A 21944-nucleotide genomic window follows, 5' to 3' on the forward strand; every position below is an offset into this window, starting at 1 on the left:
ATGCTGTCAGACAAACTCATACATTTCTCTAATTCTCTCTCTCTCTCTCTCTCTCTCTCTCTCTCTCTCTCTCTCTCTCTCTCTCTCTCTCTCTCTCTCTCTCTCTCTCTCTCTCTCTCTCTCTCTCTCTCTCTCTCTCTCTCTCTCTCTCTCTCATTTTCATGCACACAAACCGTTCACTTTTTATGCAGACCTGTGCAGTATGAGTCACTCTAGGGAGGTGATGTCATGATAAATGCTGTTGTCATGGCAGCAGGGCAGTAGCACATCTGAAGTGTGATGGGAGAGTTGTATAAATGTAGACCTTCCATCAGGGACACACATTTTCACTAGTGCAATTTCCCAACAAATTGGTACACTTTAAGGCAGCTCTGAGCTTTGTGCCAATCATTTCACCCCTGCTGAAAAATGACTTCAACCAGCCTAAACTGGTTTGTGGTTTTGCAGTAAGGTCAGTCTAGTCTGGGTTTTTGGTGTCCGGCCACATAACAAATTATGAATGAAAGGTCATATTATTAATTTTCATTTTAGACAGAACTTAGAGAATTATATTCTGGTAGTGGTGAGACATTGTCATTTTTCACATTTGTGAAAAAGACTAAAATTAATGATATCTGGATATAACAACAGGGTAAAAGCAGAGCCGGACAGTAACGGAGTACATTTACTTGAGTACAGGACTTAAGTAAAATTTTGAGAGATCTGTACTTTACTCGAGTATCATTTTTGGGGAGTACTCATGACTTTACTCAAGTACATTTGAGAGGCAAATATTGTACTCTTTACTCCACTACATTTCTATCCATAACCGTGAGTACCCGTTACTCCTTCTAAAAAAAAGAAGAAGTCTCGGAAACCCTCAATTTGTTGTTTCCCTCTCAAACGTGATTGGATTGTGCAGGCACAACTGATTGGGACAGCCTATCAGCAATCACCTTCAGCTTTCCGCCAAAGTCAACTCCATGGTCAGATTTAGATAAGAGACGAAACCATGGACGAAACAATGGATGAAGACGCAGCAGGTCCATCCCGGGAATGTGCCAACCCGTGGCCCCACCTCGCCAGACTGTTTCAATTTTCTGAACAAGTTAATGATAGTTTTCGCTTCAAGTGTTTGCTGTGTTTACCAATGTAAGCACTGTGGCAGTAGTAATGCAATATTTAGAAAATGTACTCTTGTACTCTTGATACTCAAGTACTTTTAAAAACAAGTACTTCAGTACTTTTACTTAAGTAGACATCTGACTGTAGTACTTTTACTTGTACTTGAGTAAAATTTAGCAAGGGGTATCTGTACTTTTACTCAAGTAATGAAGCTGTGTACTCTGTCCGCATCTGGGTAAAAGTTACTTAAAGGGTTAGTTCGCCCAAAAATGAAAATTCTGTCAGTAATGACTCACCCTCATGTTGTTCCAACCCCGTAAGACCTTCGTTCATCTTCGGAACACAAATTAAGATATTTTTTATTAAATCTGAGCGCTGGATCACTCCTCCATAGGCTTCTAAGGGACTGAAACTTGCCGGCCCAGAAAAGTTATTAAAGACATCGTTAATATAGTCCAAGTGACTACAGTGGCTCAATCTTAAAGGGTTAGTTCACCCAAAAATTAAAATTCTGTCAGTAATTACTCACCCTCATGTTGTTCCAACCGCGTAAGACCTTCGTTCATCTTCGGAACACAAATTAAGATATTTTTGATGAAATCTGAGCCATGTTTCACTCCTCCATAGGCTTCCAGTGTGACCGAAACTTGCTGGCCCAGAAAAGTTATTAAAGAGATCGTTAATATAGTCCAAGTGACTCCAGTGGCTCAATCTTAAGTATATCAAGCGACGAGAATACTTTTTGTGCGCAAAAACAAACAAAAATAACGACTTTATTCCACTATTCATTTCCTTCTCTCTGGATATCTAGTTGGTTTGCGTAGTGTTTTTGCGCAGCGCGTCTGTGTTACACGTCACCACGTAGGCTCACTATTGGCCGACGCCGGTCATGTGTGTGTTGCGTGATGACGTGCAACACAGACGCGCAGCGCAAACACACTACGAGGCCCAGAGAGAAGGAAATGAAAAGTGGAATAAAGTCGTTATTTTTGTTTGTTTTTGCGCACAAAAAGTATTCTCGTCGCATGATAAATTTAATGTAGTGCCACTGTAGTTACTTGGACTATTTTAACGATGTTTTAATAACTATTCTGGGCCGGTGAGTTTCGGTCACACTGGAAGCCTATGGAGGAGTCAAAATTCTGTCAGATTTCATCAAAAATATCTTAATTTGTGTTCCGAAGATGAACGAAAGACTTACATGGTTGGAACAACATGAGGGTGAGTAATTACTGACAGAATTTTCATTTTTGGGTGAACTAACCCTTTAAGTATATCAAGCCACGAGAATACTTTTTGTGCGCAAAAAACAACAAAAATAACTACTTTATTCCACTATTCATTTCCTTCTCTCTGGGCCTCAAGTTGGTTCATGTAGTGTTTTTGCGCAGCACTCCTGTGTTACACGTCACCACGTCAGCCAGCGCTCATACCTGTATTTACTTCCTGTTTTCGGTCAAAGTCCATAGTAGTCGATTGTCGAGTTCACGCGCGTGATCATAGGTAACTAAGCAACAGTGGAGAACTCGACAATCGACTACTGTGGGCTTCGACCGAAAACAGGAAGTAAATACAGGTATGAGCGCTGGCTGAATTAACTTAATTTTTATTAATATCTTTCACATCTACTGCAGTCAGATTCACCGTGTTCACTCTGAAGGAATCACTCACATTTTCTGTGCACTTGTAATGACACATCAAGGATGTTAAGAGGCTAAAAGCAGGTTTAAACATTGCCCAATTGAAGTCAACAGGGCGCAAATTTTAAAAATAGAATAACTCGGTGTAGGCAACACCGATTTTTGTCGTTGTTCTCTGTATTGACAGCACTCCAAATGTACAAAAAAATGAGCTCAATGTTAAAATTGACCGGAGTTCTCCTTTAACGATCTCTTTAATAACTTTTCTGGGCCGGCAAGTTTCAGTCCCTTAGAAGCCTATGGAGGAGTGATCCAGCTCTCAGATTTCATCAAAAATATCTTAATTTGTGTTCCGAAGATGAACGAAGGTCTTACGGGGTTGGAACAACATGAGGGTGAGAAATTACTGACAGAATTTTCATTTTGGGGTGAACTAACCCTTTAAATATAAAGTATTTTATTTGTTGAACAAAATTACTCACAACAGTCAGGGATGAGTAGTCTTTTTTGATGACGTTGTCTTCCCTCAGGTATATTGCATATTCATTGCCTTTTAGGCTGTTGGCTTTCACCCACAGTGATTTGCTGAAAAAAAAAAAAATCAAAACGACGTGTGCATTAGCCAATGGCATTAAATCAGTAATCAGATTCCAAAAATGAAGTACTTGTAATTAGATTATATTTAGTTTTTAGTATATTAAGTTTTAAAATACTCGTAATCAGACTCCAGTTACTTTTTTTGTTGATTAGATGATTACATATTATTCACACAATGGCAGTAAATCATTCATATTTTTTTGATTCTCCCTAATTCTTCTTTGTCATGGCTTAAATTTTCCTTTCTAAAAAAGCATATCGCTCATACATCCAGAAAGTATTCTAGTTTTGTGAAGTTGCACACACAGACCAGTCACTAGTCAGGTGGCTATAATTACATTGAAAATTGAGAGGCCACAAAACATTTGAACATTTCACTTTTAAGAAGCGTTTTTTCAACATTGCATATTGAATCAACTCCTGATGAACACATTAATTTTTATTTGAATGATCCATCGATAAGTCATTTAACCGTGCATTACTTTATATGGAAAGCTTTTGTCTTTCAAACTATTTTGTCTATATTAATAATAATAAAAAAAAATAATAATAAACTATATTCATTAATCCTAAGCCACCCAATTAACTGCTATATATACACACACAAACCACATTGTATAATAAACAAACAACAAACAACAACAATTTGATAAACCAGCTATGAACGCAACATTATTTTGAAATCATTTTGGGATTCTGAGAGCATGACATCACTTCCTAGCAAAGCACCGTTTTGGGATTAGCTAGCTGTTTAGCTAGCCATGTCCCTATAACCGGTGTGTGGGATAAAATAGCATAAATAACACTTAAGTCGCCGAACTACCACAGTTATCCATTAAAAGTAAGGTGTTTAATCCTTTGCATTTCCTATGCACTGCTGTTATTCATATTCGGTGTTAGTTTTTTTCCTGGAATTATCAACCGATTAGCAACTGCTGTTAGCCTGCTAGCCTAACGTTACATATTGTAGCAGTGGTGTTTAGTTTAACAACACCAATAATGGATGACTAGTGCAAAATATTTGTGTTTTTAATAATAGGTGTGGTTATTTTTGCTTAGACGCAGTATTAAAATGAAGTAACGTTACGCCAATGTGGATTGTATTTATTATATGGGTGTTACGATGTTTGTTATTTTTCACCCATCTGTATTGATAGCATATAAGTTTCAGCACTAGTAGCGCCCGACGTTACTATAGAGACACAATGAGAACTGAACCCTCCTATTAAATTCAACGAAGCTGCATTGCCAGCTTACGACGTTTCTATTGCGACAAAATACGTGGTAAAACTAGTAACGTCAGTCAGCTTCTTTGATTTAAATGGGTTCTGATTTTATTTCTAGCAGTGTAGATGATGTTACATAGCAGTTAACTGGTAATATAAAAGCTTGCGATCATTTTTTGGAAACATTCTTCATCCTCTCGTCTTGTTAAAGAAACTTCAAGTCATGGAGGAACCAGGAGCCGTAGAGGTGACCGTGAAAACTCTAGATTCCCAGAGCAGGACGTTCACTGTCAGGGGAGAGGTGTGTGTTCTAGTTTAATCAGTCAATAGGAATTAATTTGCGCAATGATTATTTTGCATGAGTAACCAAAATACCTTAGTTCACAAAGTGTCATTGTAGAGTGTGAACCAATACTGCTGATAAATACACTTTACATTGATAAATCATTTACGTTGAAGTTCACCATCTGATTGTCACCTCTCTTTCTTTCTCTCAGTGGACAGTGAAGCAGTTTAAAGAGCACATTGCTTCCTCCGTTGAAATCCCGGTGGATAAACAGAGGTTGATTTACCAGGGTAAAGTGCTGCAGGATGAAAGGACACTTGCAGAATACAGTGAGTCACGACTTTATGTCTGTTTTCGCTTGCAGTACCTTTCACTGTTTGTATTACTGCGGTTGTCAGGTGACTGTTTTTTATTATTGAGTCATTAGATCGTTCACACAACCGTTTCATTCCAAATAATGATTCAGTCAGGTAATAAACAGGTGACAGTTTCCCCATACTACTCTTATGGTTTGTATCATATATTTCTATGCCACAAAAAGCAAGAGCAGTCATTATATAGGCTAATATATATATAATAGTTTCATTGACAAAATCAGACAAAGTATGGCTGCGTGATTAGTTGTATTTTAAACGTGATCGCAATTGCTGCTTCTTTCAATTAATTAAGAATAATCATCTGTTATTATCATCTGCTGGTTATTTATCCTTTTTGGTTATTTTTTTTTTCATTTGACAATTCCATGATCTTGCATTGGTTTAAAGTTGAAATCCCCAATAAGAGTTTTTTTTTTCTTCTTTTTTGAATACCTTTTCCACCCAAATTTTCCACAAATGTTTACTTAATTTTCCCAATCTTGAAACCATGAGCACATGCTGTCTCTGCACAGCAAAAAAAGCAGTAATGATCTGAAAAAAGTTTAGTGATTCCTACTGTGATTATCTGTATTCCTTCACATGGCTGGTTGTGCTCCAAACATGAATCTCGATTATATTGTTTGTGTTAGTGGTTGCTTATTAAATGCATTCACGTACTCTGTACAACAATACAAGCAATACTTTTTGATGTTATAATATAAAAATGTGAACATAATTCAGAATTATGGGAATTAGCCTAATATTAGGAATTTTGCTGTTTTAGCAGGTTTCATAATGTAGAGAGTGTGTTAATGCAAATAATAAATCAGGCACCTAGATGAGGTTATATAAAACCTGCGTATGACTTTGGTCTCTTAAGGTGTGCTCATGTGAAAGTTCCATAATTATGCTCAAATGTAAAAAATAAATTTCTCAGCTTATAATTTCTGAGCAAAATTATCATGATTATCAGTTTAATCATTATCGTACAGCCCTAAGACAAAGATCGGTGTGTATATATATATATATTGTCTGTGTGCGATTTGAATGATAAATAATTTTCTATCAAGCATGTTTCTATCACAGCCTTTCTGTTTTTCAGATGTTGATGGGAAGGTCATTCATCTTGTGGAGCGAGCACCTCCTCAGAGCAATCAGCCTGGGGGTGGAGGAGGTGGAGTTTCTGGCTCCTCGGGTGCAACGGATGGGGGATCCACCTCCTCTCAATCCACCACTTTTCCAGGAACTTCACATGACCGTAATGCAAACAACTATGTCATGCTGGGCACTTTTAACCTGCCTGTGAACATCATGGACTCACAGCAAATACAGGTACAGTGCTTTCCTTACGTCAAGAGACACGTGTTTGCAATACATGGTCACTTAACCTCAGACATCCACTGTAATATATACATGAGTGATTCTGCTATCAAAGAAAATATACATTTCTTCACCCCTCTAGATGTCGATGCAGCAAATGTTGGCTGGTGTTGGAGAAATGGGACGTAATGTTAGAGTAAGCACTAGCACTGGAGTAAGTCATCCTAATTTCACCTATTATACACTGCCCACTGCCCAGCCAAAAACATATTTGCTGTTTGGATTTAAATAGGCAAATGCTTAAGAGTCTATGACTGGATCATTATCGCAGTGATGCTTATGTTTCTAGCATGTTATATGTTTGGCAACAGTTCTTCTTTCTAACCCTAATTGATGGATCGTGTAGTTTTTCATTTCTGAAGTAGACTTAACAGAATGCTGGACTCCTGCATTGTCAATACAAGATCTTTTCAAATACACCTCTTGATGGAAATAAATGTTGTGATGTTATTTCCATCAAGATGTGCATTCATTTTTGGTCAATATCTTGTATTGACAATACAAGAGTCCAGCACTCTGTAAAGTCTACTCCAGCACATACCAAAGACTTTCAATGAATTTAAGGTCTGGACTCTGAGGTGCCAATTCATGTGTGAAAAATGATTCTTCATGCTCCCTCCCAACCATTCTTTCACAATTTGAGCCTGATGAATCTTGACATTGTTATTCTGGAATACGGCCATGATGTGTCTTCCTACATGGTTGTTTAAGAAATGAAAAGCTACACACTCCATCAATTAGGGTTAGAAGAACTGTTGCCAAACATACAACATGCTAGAAACATAATAATCACAGCAAGAATGGTCCAGTCATAGACTCTATGGCATTTGCCTTTTTAAACCCAAACAGCGACTTTTTTTGGCCGGGCAGTGTATATTTACATAATAATGAACGTTATAAGCAGTGTTCCTGAATGTTTGTCTCAGTAGCACTTGTGCTTTGTGTTGTCGCAGCCTATTGTTTAAAACAAAAGGTTATCTCTGGACACATCTACAGTCATTTATTTCCTCTCACAGAGCAGTGGCTCTGTGGATGTCCATATCAACGTGGACCAATCAGTGCAGAGCGAGCCTAGGATGAGGCTCCAGCTGGCTGAAAGCTTGCTGCGAGAGACTCAGGCTTTAATCCACAGACTTGAGGTACAGAACAAACATTTATATCAAGTAAAACAATCTTATTTGATTTCTTCCTTGTACATAAATAATGTTTCAGGATGATGCTTATTTTCAGGGTCAATCAAATCAACCGTCATCTCAGCAGGAGACACCACCTTCTCAGCCATCATCATCATCATTCTCAGCACAACCAATGGACAGCTCCCCACCTCCACCCTCCTCCTCCTCCTCTCCTTCACAGACAGAAGGAGCAACTCATTCTGGACCAAAGTAAGAGAAGTATATTAGGGTCAAAGACAAAGTGTTCATGATAAAGAACAGGAAAAAGACATACTAAGCGCTTAATGTACTTGTCGTATTCATGTGGTTTCGAATGCTGCTTAATGTTTTTGTGAAAACCGTGATGCATTGATTTCAGGACTCTTTGAATAGAAAGTTCAATAGAAAAGTGTTTATTTGAAATAGAAATCTTTTGTAACATTATTAATGTCTTTACTTTTACTTTTGTCCTTGCTTAATGCATCATTGCTGAATGACAGTATTATCAATTTTTTTATTGATGTCTCCAATACATTTTTATTTGTCTCAACAGTCACCCAAGCCCTTTAGAGTTGGTGGAGGTTCTTTCAGAGGTGCGAAGGGTGGAGGAGCGCCTTCGTCCTTTCATGGAAAGAACACATTCCATCCTTGGAGCGGCTAGTTCTGCCGACTACAATAACAATGTATGCTCTAGATAGTTGTAATGCTACATAATTGACATGTGCTATAAAAATCAGTGTTCATGTTCTGAAAAGCTGTTTTCTCGGACAGACTCAAGAACGTGAGGAAGATCAGCGCACTCTTAATTTGATTGGAGAGTCACTCCATCTCCTTGGCAATACATTGGTGTCTCTGAGTGACCTTCGGTGCAATTTATCTGCTCAGCCTCCCCGCCACTTACATGTGGTGCGACCGATGTCTCACTACACCACCTCTCCTGTCGTGCTGCAGAGTGGACTGCCCCATATTCCCATTCCGGTGAGCTAACCACTATACGTTCAAAACTAATTCATACTGTTCATATCAAACAGTCAACCTTGCAAAATATGTCATCTTCCAGGTGAACCTAGGTTCCACTATGACCATGACTTCAAACAGCAGACAGACAAGCGAGGGTCAGGCCCAACCCTCACAGTCCAGCAACCAATCAGAGCCTCAGGGTCAGGCACCTCCTCCTCCTCCACCAAATGGAGCCAGTCAACAGGCAGGTCACGGTCAGGGGACTCCAAGAGTGATCAGAATCACTCACCAAACCATGGAGCCAGTGGTCATGATGCAGATGAACCTGGATGGTATGCCAACAAAGCAACCCACATAATCAGACCCCAGTGACTTTAGCACTGTGTTTCAGCCGTGCTGCCCATTCCTGGTCTGCGTCACTTCTAAAGATCCCAAATATTTTTCTTCATCATTCTGATTTTTACGATTTAAAATAGTTGCTTTCAGAAAATGACTTTTTCAGACCTGGAATGGGTGGCTGTAGTGTAACTGCCAGCCACTGATCTGTGCATTTCTGTGCAGCAGATTCAGACAGTGGATCGCAGGGCCAAAGGCAACAGAACCCCAGCGCTGCTGGAGAGACTGGTTAGTTTCCACCTCTCTCTGTAGTCAGTAACCTGCTGTGCCAACATTAACATGTCATATGTAACATGTTATAACATGTCATAAGGAATAGTTCACTCAAAAATTGCATTTTACCATCCTTTGCAGGCCCTCATGTTTTTTAAAACTCATTTCACTTCCTGTCTTCCATGGGACACAAAACAGGAAATATTTCCATAATTTCTAGTGTGCTTGTTGTCCATACAATAAAAGTAAATCTGGACCGGGGCTGATGAGCTTACAAATGAGCTTCATTTGAAGAAGTAAAAGCTCTCTGTTTTTTTAGTATTATTTATCTGGATTAAATATTAATATTATCTTTGATATTTCAGTTTTCATCTTCATTTTAAATGAAATAAAGCAATTGTGTTATGTGCCTTTTTCATTTTTATTATTTTTTGTCTATTTAAATATTCCTATTTAGCGTTGCTTTTTTTTGTTTTTGAGTAATTTTAGTGTTTTAAATTGAACTTTTTTCCTTTTTTCCAAGGCAACATTGCAAAGGTTTTTTAGGTCTAAGTTTTTTAACTAACATGTATATTTTATCTTTTCAATCAATTAACACTTTTCAATAGTTTTAGTTAACAACACTGCTCTGGACATTCTTCAAAAAGTCCTCCTTTAGTGTTCCATGGAAGAAGGAAAGTCATAGAGGTTTGGAACAACATGAGGGTGAGAAAAGGATGTCAGTTTGAGTGGTGATTAAGCACTATTTGTGCACTGGGATGTAAAGCAGCTATTGTTAGTCAGTTGATTGTAGTCTTGTGTGTAGAATTCAGACTTGGAGCAGTTTCATTTGTCAGCATTGTTAATAGGATCTCTTCACTGAATTCTGTGTATCTGTTCTCTAAAGGCACCACGGCGCCAATCCACGTTCCAGGTCTGCCGCCAGAGTTCATGCAGGCCATCATGCATCAGATCTCCCAGCAGGCTGTCGCCATGGCAACTGCAGCCTCTGCTGGACACCAGGGGCAGCAGCAGGGCACTGCTGGCACAAATGCCCAGAGTGGAGAAAGCCATGCCCCTCCGCCACCTCAGGCCAGGGTGGTTATCACACGCCCCTCCTTATCCCCACGCATCCCCCAACCCATGAACACCAGGGGGACCACCATCAACCTGCGCGCAACAGTGCCTCCCTCAGCAGGACAACAGACTAATCAAGTATGAACCTTTATGCTACATTACAGGGCTCAATTCTAATTATTTTTCTACTGGCCTAGTGGGAACAGTAGTTGAGATTTTTACTTGCCCTTCCAAATTTTTCAATTGGCCCCACTGCAAAAAACGAATAAATAAATCAAATAAAAGAGTCACTGTTTACATTGTTTTTGACCCATGTAACTTTGCATTCTCATAAATAAGATTATGACACCAAAAGTTTAGATGCCAGTAAAATTCTCAATTCTAGTTTCAATAACATAGCAAAAACTACAAGACCAATTAATATAAATTTCAAACATTATTAAAGACAAGGAAGCAAAAAAACTCATAGTTCCATTTTCATTCCTCAATCAAGGGCAATCCTATGATGTCCTCTCCTCTCACGCAGATGGTCAGTGGTTTGGTTGGGCAGCTTTTGATGCCATTGCACACAGGTAAGTTGTCCTTACCTATTCAGTTCCTGTGTTAAGCAACACAAAGCTTATAAACATATTATGTTTTCCATTGTCAGGGGACCAGACATCCTCTACCTCATCCTCCCAGTCTTTCTCTTTCTCTACTTCCGCATCTACCTCTTCCTCGTCCTCTTCTTCCTCCTCTTCCTCCTCCTCTTTCTCTTCTTCCACTGCTCCTCCAACCTCTGCCAACACGTCCGGTCAGACGTCCACCCATACCACCAGCACTGCGACTGTGGGTCAGTCCCAAGAGGGCAACCCAGGAGATAACCTAGCTCAGCTTCTGGGCTCTCTCCTGGGAGGAGTTGCGGGAGCTGGTGGAGGGGTGTCTGGAGGTGCTGCTCCCTCCATTACAGTGACTATTCCAGGTGTCCCTACGTTTATCCAAGGCTTGTCTGAGTTCATTCAGGTTGGTATTTTTGTTTGTGGTATACCAATATATCAGCAAATAGTATATAGCATTTTTCAATGATTCTGTTTGCCCGATGTGATGGCAGCGGGATTTTTTTTGACAACGCATCAGTTAAACAAAGAAATGTTTTTGAATATCTAATAAACATTTAGTTTTGCAAACTTTTGAGATCCAGCTGTGAGATCTTCTGAGGTGTGCAATTTTAGACTGCATAAAAATGTGTGAACTCTGCGTAATGGTCGGTCCGTGTGAATTGTATACAAAGAGGAGAGTTTAGCTGTCTCTGAACACACATGATCGACAAACTTTAAATCCTTGATTCAAACTATGCTGTGCTATATCCATTTGGCCGCTATGTTGTATTCATGTCAGATTCGCTGTGTACTGTCAGTAAAATTAGTCTTTATTTGAAAAAATAGGATTCCCAGTGCAACATCGACTTAACAGATTATTGAGTACACTGCTGGTTACAGTGTTTACTTCCTTTTTACTCATTTGTATTTTATTTATTTGTGTAAAATACTATAATAGGATTACAGAATCAAGAATTTGTCATTTAAGGCATAAGTGTTTATTTTACAGATTTCAAATGTACAGATTTCAAATGTTCAGATTTCAAGTTAAAATGCTTTTTTTAAATATAATTTTCAAAATATTTAGTAAATATGTAAAATAAATATAATTTCATTTCAGAAATTACGCATGTGTTTTTACTATCTTTAAATTAAATATTGTATATCTGCTTAATATCAGCCATCTGCCACCCTGCTCTTTAAGATATCGGCCATCAGAAAATCAATATTGGTCGATCACTAGTGCTTTTCTCTGTGTTACCAAATGTGTCCAATTGAATGCCCTGTTTTCTTTCCAGTCTGGTCAGCCTGTGTTTCCTCCACCAAACCAGCAGCCTCCACCCTCACAAACCACACCCCCTGCCCCTTCAGGAGCCACCCCCACTACTGCCCCTCAGCCTCCCAGTGGAGGTGGAGAGACCCTCAGCCCCGAGCTTTTCACTGGTATCGTGCAGGGTGTCCTGTCCACCATGATGGGCTCTCTGGGGGCTGGCCAAGGCAACACTGAGAGCATCGCCCAGTTTATCCAGAGACTTTCCCAGACCAGCAACCTCTTCACGCCTGGAGCTGGAGATGCAGTGGGTAAGGGCTCCTGTGTTCCTGTAGTGCAACTCAAAGCACAGCACAATGCCACAATTTATGACTCACTGTCTGTGTTGGTTTGGTAGGGTTTTTTGGAGATCTGCTGTCTCTGGTTTGTCAGAGTTTCTCAATGGTGGACATGGTTCTGCTGCTGCATGGTAATCCTCAGCCTCTGAGCCGCATCCAGCCCCAACTCACAGCCTTCTTCACTGAGCACTATCTGCAGGGCCGAGAGCCCAATGATGCCAACATAGCTGTGAGTCTGAGCTCACGCCGCATTCATACTTGACCTTCATTACATCAGTTCTACATGAAGATCTCATATACTGTCAGACAGGTTCAGTGTGGTACAAACTTTTAGCGGTATTTACCTAAAGCCGACTCCCAAATCAATTTAGCACTTCAGTCACGAGTGCATGAGTTTTTTTATATAGTAATTTATACAATAGATTGCTTTATAGCTATGTCGCTTTCAATTATAAATACAGTTTAAGTTTCTACTATAAAGCAGCTCTCCAGTGTGTTCATGTTTTCACTTATTACGTAATCGCCATGGACCAATGTTAGTTTGAAGGGGTTTTTTTTACCAGCTGGAGCAAACTTTTCTGGAAAGTTTGCTTTTGGCAAGCTGTTTCAAACTACTGTCATCATCTTTTATGTCAAATTCTTAAGTTTGACTTGAAGTTGCGCTGCGCAGACCGATTGGTCTATGATATCAAAGTACTGTGAGAGTAATTAGTTAGCAGACGGCTCGGTATGCTTTAAAATTGCTCTTGGGATATTTTGATGTCATACGGTCTGGTCTGTGCAGCGCCACTTCAAGTCGAACACACCTATTTATTCAAAAGATTTGTTCAAAACGGCTGATTCATTCAGAAACGAACCAAGTGAGCATTTTCATGATTGGGTTATTTGAAACATTGACTCAAAAGATTTGTTAAAAAAATGCCGATTCATTGAGTAACGAAACACCAGTGTGTTGCTCGGAGATGCACAACAGTTCTGCTGTGGCTTTGTTTGGAACTTTTTTTATTGCTTTCTAATGACTACATCACAGTGAATGTGTGCGCTCTCAAGTGAGTGACATAGTCTGTAATGTCAGGTTGCACATTGTTTAAACAATAATTATGATTGTAACCTTGACGATACATATCGCACACCCCTAAAGGGGACATTTGAGTCATGATGCAAACAAATCATTCATACAGTGTTTTGATCCACTGATTCATTGAATTGGACACTTCGAAAGAACTGATCCATAAAAATGAATACAATTTCTTAACAGTATCACAAACAGAGTAAAACTGAAATTTACACTTATAAAACAACATTTTCCCATTGAATGAATGTTGCAAAGGCTGATGGTATTGTTTCTGTTATTTAGAGTGCTTCTGAGGATCTGATCAATGGACTGGAGGAGTACATTGCAGAGAGTTTTGTAAGTCTTGTTTGCTGATTTATCCTGTAACATTTCGTTCATCAGACACTGATCATAACTGATTGTCCCTGTGCCTTATTTGTTTCAAGTCCACTGTGACTGTTCGAGAGAGGGTGGACATCATCCAAACCAACATGTCCTTCCTGAGACAACAGTTCACTCGCATGGCTACTCACGTTCTGCGCTGTACAGGTGACCACCACACTATCCACACAAACACAGACCCAAAAACTGCTCTCGCCCTATATTGTTTTTGAAACTTTCTCATCAGTGTTTAGTATTATTTATAAACAATTATAGTATTTATTAACTTTTTTAATTAGCATTTATTTTATGACTTTTTATGTCTTCATTTAATTTTACTATGAACTAAGAATGATGTGCTTTTTCCATTTTTTTTTTTTTTTAAATTAGTTTTAGGTTTATTATTTTTAATATTTCTATATAGCTTTAAGGGGTCATTCGTTGAAAATCCAATTTCCCTTGATCTTTTGACATATAAGAGGTCATTGTACAATACAAATATCCTGTAAGTTTCAGAACTCAAAACTTAATTGTTAGGCCAAAAACTGTTTTTATTGAAACCAAGCTCCCAAAATGGCTCGTTTTAGATTTTGTCTCAATATGATGTCATAGTGCCATGTGCCATGTTTTACTAAGTGTCACTATTGCTTTTGTCTGTTAGCCTTAAGATCGTTTGATATGTACTCACTTTACTTAAAATGGTGAACGACGATGAATATAAGAATGATAGTGCATTCATTCATAATTTGTTTACATGAAGCACCACAAGTTACCCTGTCAGCTATAACATCGGTAACTTCAAGTACTTAAACTTTATTTGCCACAACCAAGACATACGTATAAATGTTTTACAGTTGCCAAATGTTTCAACTTTGAAACGAGATAAATGCCTTTCTGGGGCATCTTTGTTTTAACACTAATATAATGCAATAAATACAATACTACCTCGCAATAAAATACAATACTACCTCACAAATACATAAGGAATAAATATAAATTGATGACTAATGACCATGATGTCACTGACTGGAGTATCATTGGTATTTGAGGTGTAGGTCTGTCCTATGATTCGAATAAGACTCTGGCTCAAACATGTATGGCAAACATCATTACAAATTATTTTAATATGCAAAACTGTTACGCCTATCAAAACAAAGGCTATTTTCTGGTCTGTTTTTGACCCTCTCTTGAAAATACTATTCTAAATTAGAATGTTTTTTTTGTTTTATGTAAAAATCTTGCCAACAGTATACATTTTTAAAAAATTGCAGTTCATGACCCCTTGCATTTATTTTTGTTTTATTTTTGGTCATTTTAGCCAAGTTTTTCCAAGTAGTACTTACATTTTATTTCTGCTTTATTTTAAAATAACAAAAACAATTTGTAATAGTTTTGGTTAACAACAACACTGTTGCTAATGTGTTTCCAGATAACACGTTTGGCCAGCGCTTGCTGTACCTGTGCACTCAGGGTCTGTTTGAGTGTTTGGCCCTCAATCTGTTCTGCTTAAGAGGAGAACAAAGAGCTTTAACCACTGTCATCAACCACCGAATTGTAAGATCCATTTATTCATCCACTTGAAGATGGTTTGGTGTTGCATAAAATGCATATCTTTTGATGCATTCATGTTTTGTTCCTTGCTCATCAGAGGAGAATGTCAGCAGAAGTGAACCCCAGTCTGGTGAACTGGTTGACCAGTATGATGACCATGAGGCTGCATGTGATTTTAGAGCACAACCCAATCACTGAAGACCAGATCCAGAATTATGTCATCTATACACAGGTCCTTAATTTAGATCATGTGTGTCCAATTCTCCTCTTGGAGGGCCAACATCCTGCAAATTTGAGCTCCAACCCACTTGCTTGAAAATGTCTAGGCTGTGTTTGAAATCGGCCTTATACCCTCAATCACTATTCTCTACATTACTCCACTAATATAGTCCACTTGAAGGAGTGAATGAAAACGAGTGAGCGAATTCAGACACAGTGCGCTGGAAGGGCTGCCACTTTTGCATAGTTTGTGCTTGCTGTTTAATAATCATTTGAAACTTAGCAAACTGTCCGCTCCAGTAGTATTGAAAAGATTTATGTTAAACTCTGTCATGGAAACTAGCATGTATAAACGTTAATTAAGCAATTTAATAATCAATTAAAAAGAAATTTATATCTGTATGATGACACTACAAATGGATGTCCCCTCAAATAGTGACCGACACATTTCAGATTTCAGACACAGCCCTTGATTAGCTGATTCAGGTGTTTTTTAGTTCATCTTGGAGTTGAACTCTGCAGGATAGTGGCCCTCCAGGAACAGGTTTGGACATCTCTGATTTAGATTCACACCCTCATCAGGATTCACTCCCAAACTGAGCCACAGAATACAGAACTGAATATGCTTCTATTATCTTTTTCATGTACAGAGCGAGTCGTCTCAGAGAACAGAGTCAGTTGCACAAGCAAGCCACCAGTCAGATGACATGAGTATTGAGGTATGTTTCAACAGAAGGAGAGCAAGTCACAGAAAATGATTATGAGTGCAACATATGAAAATATATGCAACTTTATATACACACTTAATTATATACACTATATTACGGAGCCCCTGAGGGGACCTTTGCAAAAAAAATAATAATACAGACTTTCGCGTGCGCACGAAAAACTATTGTGTGCGCACGAGAAACTATCGCGTGTTCACGCGTTACAATTTCCGGTTTGGTTATAGTGTCATTACTACAAGTGTGGGAAAAGGGATGAGATGTGAGTGTGCTTGGAGCATGCCTCCAGAGATTTGTCTTATTATAGGGAGTTTGCATTTGAGATTGTTTGTGGACTGTGCTTTACTGTAAGAAAAAAAAAGCATGAATATCACATAAATGAATATCAGGTCCCATATCATGGATTACATAATCAGAGAGTAACCTATTTCTTTTCGTTTTGATTGTTTTGTTTAAAGACATTTCAAGCTTTCATCAGATGTATTTCTCATGTATGTGAGGCACACTGAGTTTCGGTTAATTTATGATGAGATGTGCTCCAGTTCATGTGCAATGCAAGTGACTGCGGTGCGCCGGCGCCTACATGATTATATTGTCTGCTATATATTTGCTTCTTATTTATTAAATACAGGCAATTAATTGATGAAAAATTTATTAAAATTAAGATACAATTTATACAAAACGAAATTCACTTTAAAGAAAGGATTTCTACAAAACAAAACTTAAGTAGTCAAAATCCATTTGCGATTATTCATTAATATAATAGGCCTAATTAATAAATGCACGCACAATTATCCGTGAAATTGATAAATGTTGCAGATATGTTTTACTATGCACAAACAAATGCCTTTCAACTTACGTGTGCAAAATTCAGAATTAAATGAATGTGCAGCAGTTTGTACAAATAGAGAGTCTGTAGGCCTACTGTACGTGTTGTAGCCATAAGCGCATTTAGTTTCATATTTGTTAAAATAATATAATGTATAATTTTTCCATCTGTGTTGATTATGAAAAGTGAACAGCACGAGTAAGATAGGATGCACAATATATGAGACATGGAGTGGGTGAGACATGATTTTGACCACTTCATTAAGTTTTGTTTTGTAGAAAGCCTTTCTTTAAAGTGAATTTCGTTTTGTATAAATTGTATCTTAATTTTAATAAATTTTTCTCGTGCGCACGCGAAAGTCGTATTATAATTTTTTTTGCAAAGGTCCCCTCAGGGGCTCCGTACTATATTACTTTATTGTGATAAAAAAAGTTTGAAATCAGTAAGATTTTTTTGTACGAATTTTTTTTTTTTTTTTTTTTAGCAAGAACACAATAAATAGACTAAAGGTGACAGTAAATGCATTTATAATGTTACAATAGATGTAAAGTTTTGTGTTTCCACAAAAAAATTTACTAGCAAAACTGATTTAAACATTGATAATACATCTGGGTGTGGGTCTGCACTATTAACTGTATGTTGTGATAGTAATATGTAATTATATATTCCAGATGGAAGAGGGTCTGTCTCCTGCTCCTGCCACCACTGCAGAGGAAGTCATGGCATCCTCAGGAGACACTGCTGATGGTGATGAACCACCCGGCAGGCCATCGTTAGAAGAGCTGCGAGGAGCGGTAGCCATGGCAACCGCGGACAGGGAGGAGTCAACTGGAGAGGCGGAGCCATGGGCAGCAACTGTTCCACCCGTGAGACTCAATTGTCTATTCAGTGTATCTGCTAAAAGTTTGTCAGCATTTGTTGTACACTAAATTACCTCAAAGATAACAGAGCTAGAACAGGAATGCACTGATATAAAAATTCTGGCTAATACCAATAATTATAATAATAATCATGACTCTATTTTGTTTATTTGTTTATTATTCCTAGTCTATAAGTAATAATGAGAATGTCTGTATATTTGTGTTAATCAGGAGTGGGTACCCATCATAAGACATGACATGTTGACGCAGAGAAAGATGAAAGCACAGCCTCCTCTGTCTGATGCTTATTTTCACGGGATGCCAGCCAAGAGGAGGAAGGTCTGTGCACCAACTGCATTCACTACAATAGTGAGTGAGTGAATGAATGAACAATTCATTCAAAACTACATTGCACTGATCAGATATCCTTCCTTTGCATTCATGTGGCTCACAGACCGCACAGGGAGAGGGTCCTCACCTCTCTTTAGCTGAAGCCGTGAGTCGAGCTGCCAGGACAGCAGGGGTACGACCTGTTACTGCCCCAGACAGCCTACAGGGGGAGCTGGAGGCACCAGAGCTGCAGGAAGCATACACACAACAAGTAAGAAACTAAACCCACACCAAAGCCCGTCTATGGAAAGCCTGTTCACTCCAACGCCCTATTAAGTCCTATTGGTTGTAGTTCCAATCAGAGTTCCACTGGGGGCGCTCGCCATGAGTGCAAAATGAATGGGAGTCAATGGGGCTAGACGGCTAAATTTGTCTCCCTCACCCGATTGCCGTTGAGAAATCTCAGATTTGATTGTAGGTTTTGCAAGTTCAACATGGGTTATAGATCGAAAGTTGAATGAACGAGTACTTATTTCTTTTCGATTTCTTACAGGTTGAGTTGTTGTTGCCCATAACACGCTAGCATTCTGCTAATGACGTCAGCATTCTGACGTCATTGACATTTTGAAAGACTTTTTAAAGCAAATAAGTGACTCTAAAAAATCTAACACCAAGCAATGTGTAATTTCTTTGCATCCCCTTTCGAAAACAACATTCAAATTACTAGACAAAAAATGATATCCTAAGAAAAGTGGATTTTGAGCGGTATAGCTCCATAGACCTCCATTCATTCTGCACTCGTCATGTGAGCGCCCTCATATGGAACAAGAGTGGAACTGCAACCGGAAGTTTATTGAGTGGCACTTCTCCCCTCATTAGACGTTCTCTGCCCACACCTAATCCATCCTGAGAACATTGTAGTATTTATTGATATTTTGAATTAGCTTTTATTTTTATAGTTTCGATTTCATTTTAGTTTAATTTTTGGTAATTTTGTTATGTGCTTTTGTCATTTTTGTTCTTTTTTTATTTATTTGTATTTAGAATACATTTTTAAAGTTTTTCATCTAATATTTATATTTTATTTTATTTCAGTTACAAATTATTGTTATAGTTTTAGTCTTAGGACTGATTTTTTTCATCTTATTTCATCTTATTCCCATAGAATTTTCATATCCACCCTCTCTCAATTTAGGTCCCGTTCCCACAATTCCACATTATTAGTTCAGGATATTAAAGTGCCCCTTTTATGCTATTTTAAAGGTTCCTAATTTTGTTTTGTGGGTCTCTTACAATAGGTGCAACAAAGGTCAAAAATACTTAAATCTTTAAAACCCTCCTTTCTGAGATCATACTCTGCTTTGATTGGCCCAGTCTGTTGCGATTGGTCTACTGCTAACAGTGTATGTCGGAAACGAAACGTCCATCTGAACTTCAGCTCCGGATGCTTCCTCAGCACTTGTATACACAGTGATATGAGCAGTAATTGTCCTCGTCCTTTGGAAGTACATGCAAAGTTTATTTGCTCTTGCAGCGCAGAAAACGGCATTTTCTCGACACGTCGACAACATGAACCAAACTCTTCCAGGCCTCAGCTACAACTACAGTGTTTGAGGGCTGGTCAAAGTAGATGTTGTTCGCGGGCAGCCAATAAAGACCACAGGCTGGCATTATGCAGATTTGTTAGAAACCTACATGGGTTTTTAACGGGAAGTGAGACTGGAATTACTGACGTCTCTTTTCAGGCAGTTTAGAATCTGTTCTTTCTTTTGTGAGACGGTAACTCAATTTATTGGGCACTTCTTTGAAACTTTACAGACCTTTTTACATTAACAAATGGAGATATAACTCACTACATAGATCGAATCTGAAAAAAGCATAATGCAGATTCATTGTGACCTTGCTCTCTGAATGTCTTTAAACCTTTAAAACCCCTTTCATCCTTAATTGTCTTCCAGGTGAAGAGTGATATAAAGAAAAGACTGAGTGAGGATCCAGACTACAACCACCAGCGCTTTCCCAACACCCACAGAGCTTTTTCTGAAGACTGTTAAAACGACAGCTCCGTTTACACATCTATCTTGTCATCTGTCAAGCTCACAGTCATGACCATAACGTCTCGAATGGAACAGCCAATAGTGTCATGCCTTGAGGGAACCCAGTTGTTTTGAAATCGGTAATTGACACATAACTCGGATGTCTACCATAGTCAAATGTGTGGATAGTGACTAAATATAGAGCCGGCGAACTAGACCGGCCATAGAGGCAGAAGAAACTAGTCTTTCTTCCGTCTACATGGCGTCCATCTTATAGTCTTTGTAGATGTCACCAGTCATCACAGTCAGTTTCACACTGACGGGATTCATGGATGTCCATTGTATATTAGCTGTACATTGTTGTACTAAGTTGTTTTAATATTGACAATAATAGCAGTTGTATTAGACACATTTACATGAAGAAAACCTAATTCATTCCAGCTTGACCTGCTCAATGTGTAGATAAAGAGGATGCCAAGATGAATGTTTACAAGGTGCAGACGTGTTGATCATGATTAGATGTACAGCACTGCACATTCGTCACTGAGGACTGGAAGTGTTTTAGTCATAGTGATGACATAGAGCTGTTACTTGTTATTATTTTTTGCATGCCAAAAACATCATGTTGTCCATGAATGTGGCTGTTATGAATAAAATGATCCAAGTCTAGAATTACTTCTAGTTTTAAAAACAGCTGTGTCTGCCTCTGTTTGGTCACTAATATTAAAGAAACACCTTTGCTATGGTTTAGTTTTTAAAACAAACACGACGACTTTCAAGTGGTTTCTAGTTAGCGTTGCATTACCTTTTTTAAGATGTAAAATTGTGGGATAATTTGGAGGGAGACTGTTTTGTCGATTTTTGCATATATTATATTGTTTCATCTAGCTGAAACATTAAACTCAAAATAAAATTTAACAAACAAATGTTTTTCTTTAATTTATGGGAAACATAAGTTAATCAATAACTACAAACCAACATTTGGTCCCTACTGAACAACAACTTAATTTAGGCTTAATTTGTAAAATAAATTTTCTAGCAGTAAATGTACTATCATTAAAATCAAGAGATTTAAACTGTATAAAAATCTTTTTACACAAAATAATTAGTTAAATTTAAGGTGGGTAAATTTTGTTTTCATGTTCTTGAAAGAAGTTTCTTATGCTCATCAAGACTACATTTATTTCAACAAAAATATTTTGTAAAATAGTAATATTTTATTATTACAATTTAAAATTACATGTTTTTTTTTTTAATGCAATTTATTAAATGCAAATCTGAATTTTCAGCAGCCATTACAATTATGTGATCCTTATTATCATTAAGGATATCTTATCAATACTGAAAACGTTGAGTGCGCTTTTTTTGTGTGGAAACTGAGATACATTTATTGATATTCTGTGAT

The 21944-nt window shown here is 38.1% G+C and overlaps 1 protein-coding gene across 3 annotated transcripts; it reads left to right on the forward strand.

Annotated features, from left to right (window-relative positions):
• The first annotated feature begins 4041 nt into the window (after positions 1 to 4041).
• bag6l (BCL2 associated athanogene 6, like) lies at positions 4042 to 21443 on the forward strand. Of its 3 annotated transcripts, none has more exons than XM_084423285.1 (25): positions 4042 to 4182; positions 4779 to 4868; positions 5065 to 5182; positions 6312 to 6541; positions 6672 to 6743; positions 7606 to 7728; positions 7820 to 7974; positions 8297 to 8426; positions 8515 to 8721; positions 8804 to 9035; positions 9265 to 9327; positions 10199 to 10506; positions 10862 to 10940; positions 11018 to 11370; positions 12245 to 12527; positions 12614 to 12783; positions 13912 to 13965; positions 14055 to 14157; positions 15419 to 15543; positions 15638 to 15772; positions 16410 to 16478; positions 17985 to 18179; positions 18405 to 18512; positions 18628 to 18774; positions 20462 to 21443. In XM_084423285.1, exons 2-25 carry the CDS (start codon positions 4791 to 4793, stop codon positions 20555 to 20557), a joined length of 3633 nt encoding a protein of 1210 aa, XP_084279411.1. In that variant the 5' UTR covers positions 4042 to 4182; positions 4779 to 4790; the 3' UTR covers positions 20558 to 21443. The 3 variants fall into 3 exon arrangements, with proteins under 3 accessions (XP_084279411.1, XP_084279413.1, XP_084279412.1); XM_084423286.1 differs by having other exon boundaries at positions 4045 to 4182; positions 9268 to 9327; positions 20462 to 21226; XM_084423287.1 differs by lacking the exon at positions 9265 to 9327 and having other exon boundaries at positions 20462 to 21225.
• Positions 21444 to 21944: the final 501 nt, after the last annotated feature.

This window comes from Rutilus rutilus (genome assembly GCF_951802725.1).
Source record: "Rutilus rutilus genome assembly, chromosome: 11".
In the NCBI taxonomy this organism is placed as follows: domain Eukaryota; kingdom Metazoa; phylum Chordata; class Actinopteri; order Cypriniformes; family Leuciscidae; genus Rutilus; species Rutilus rutilus.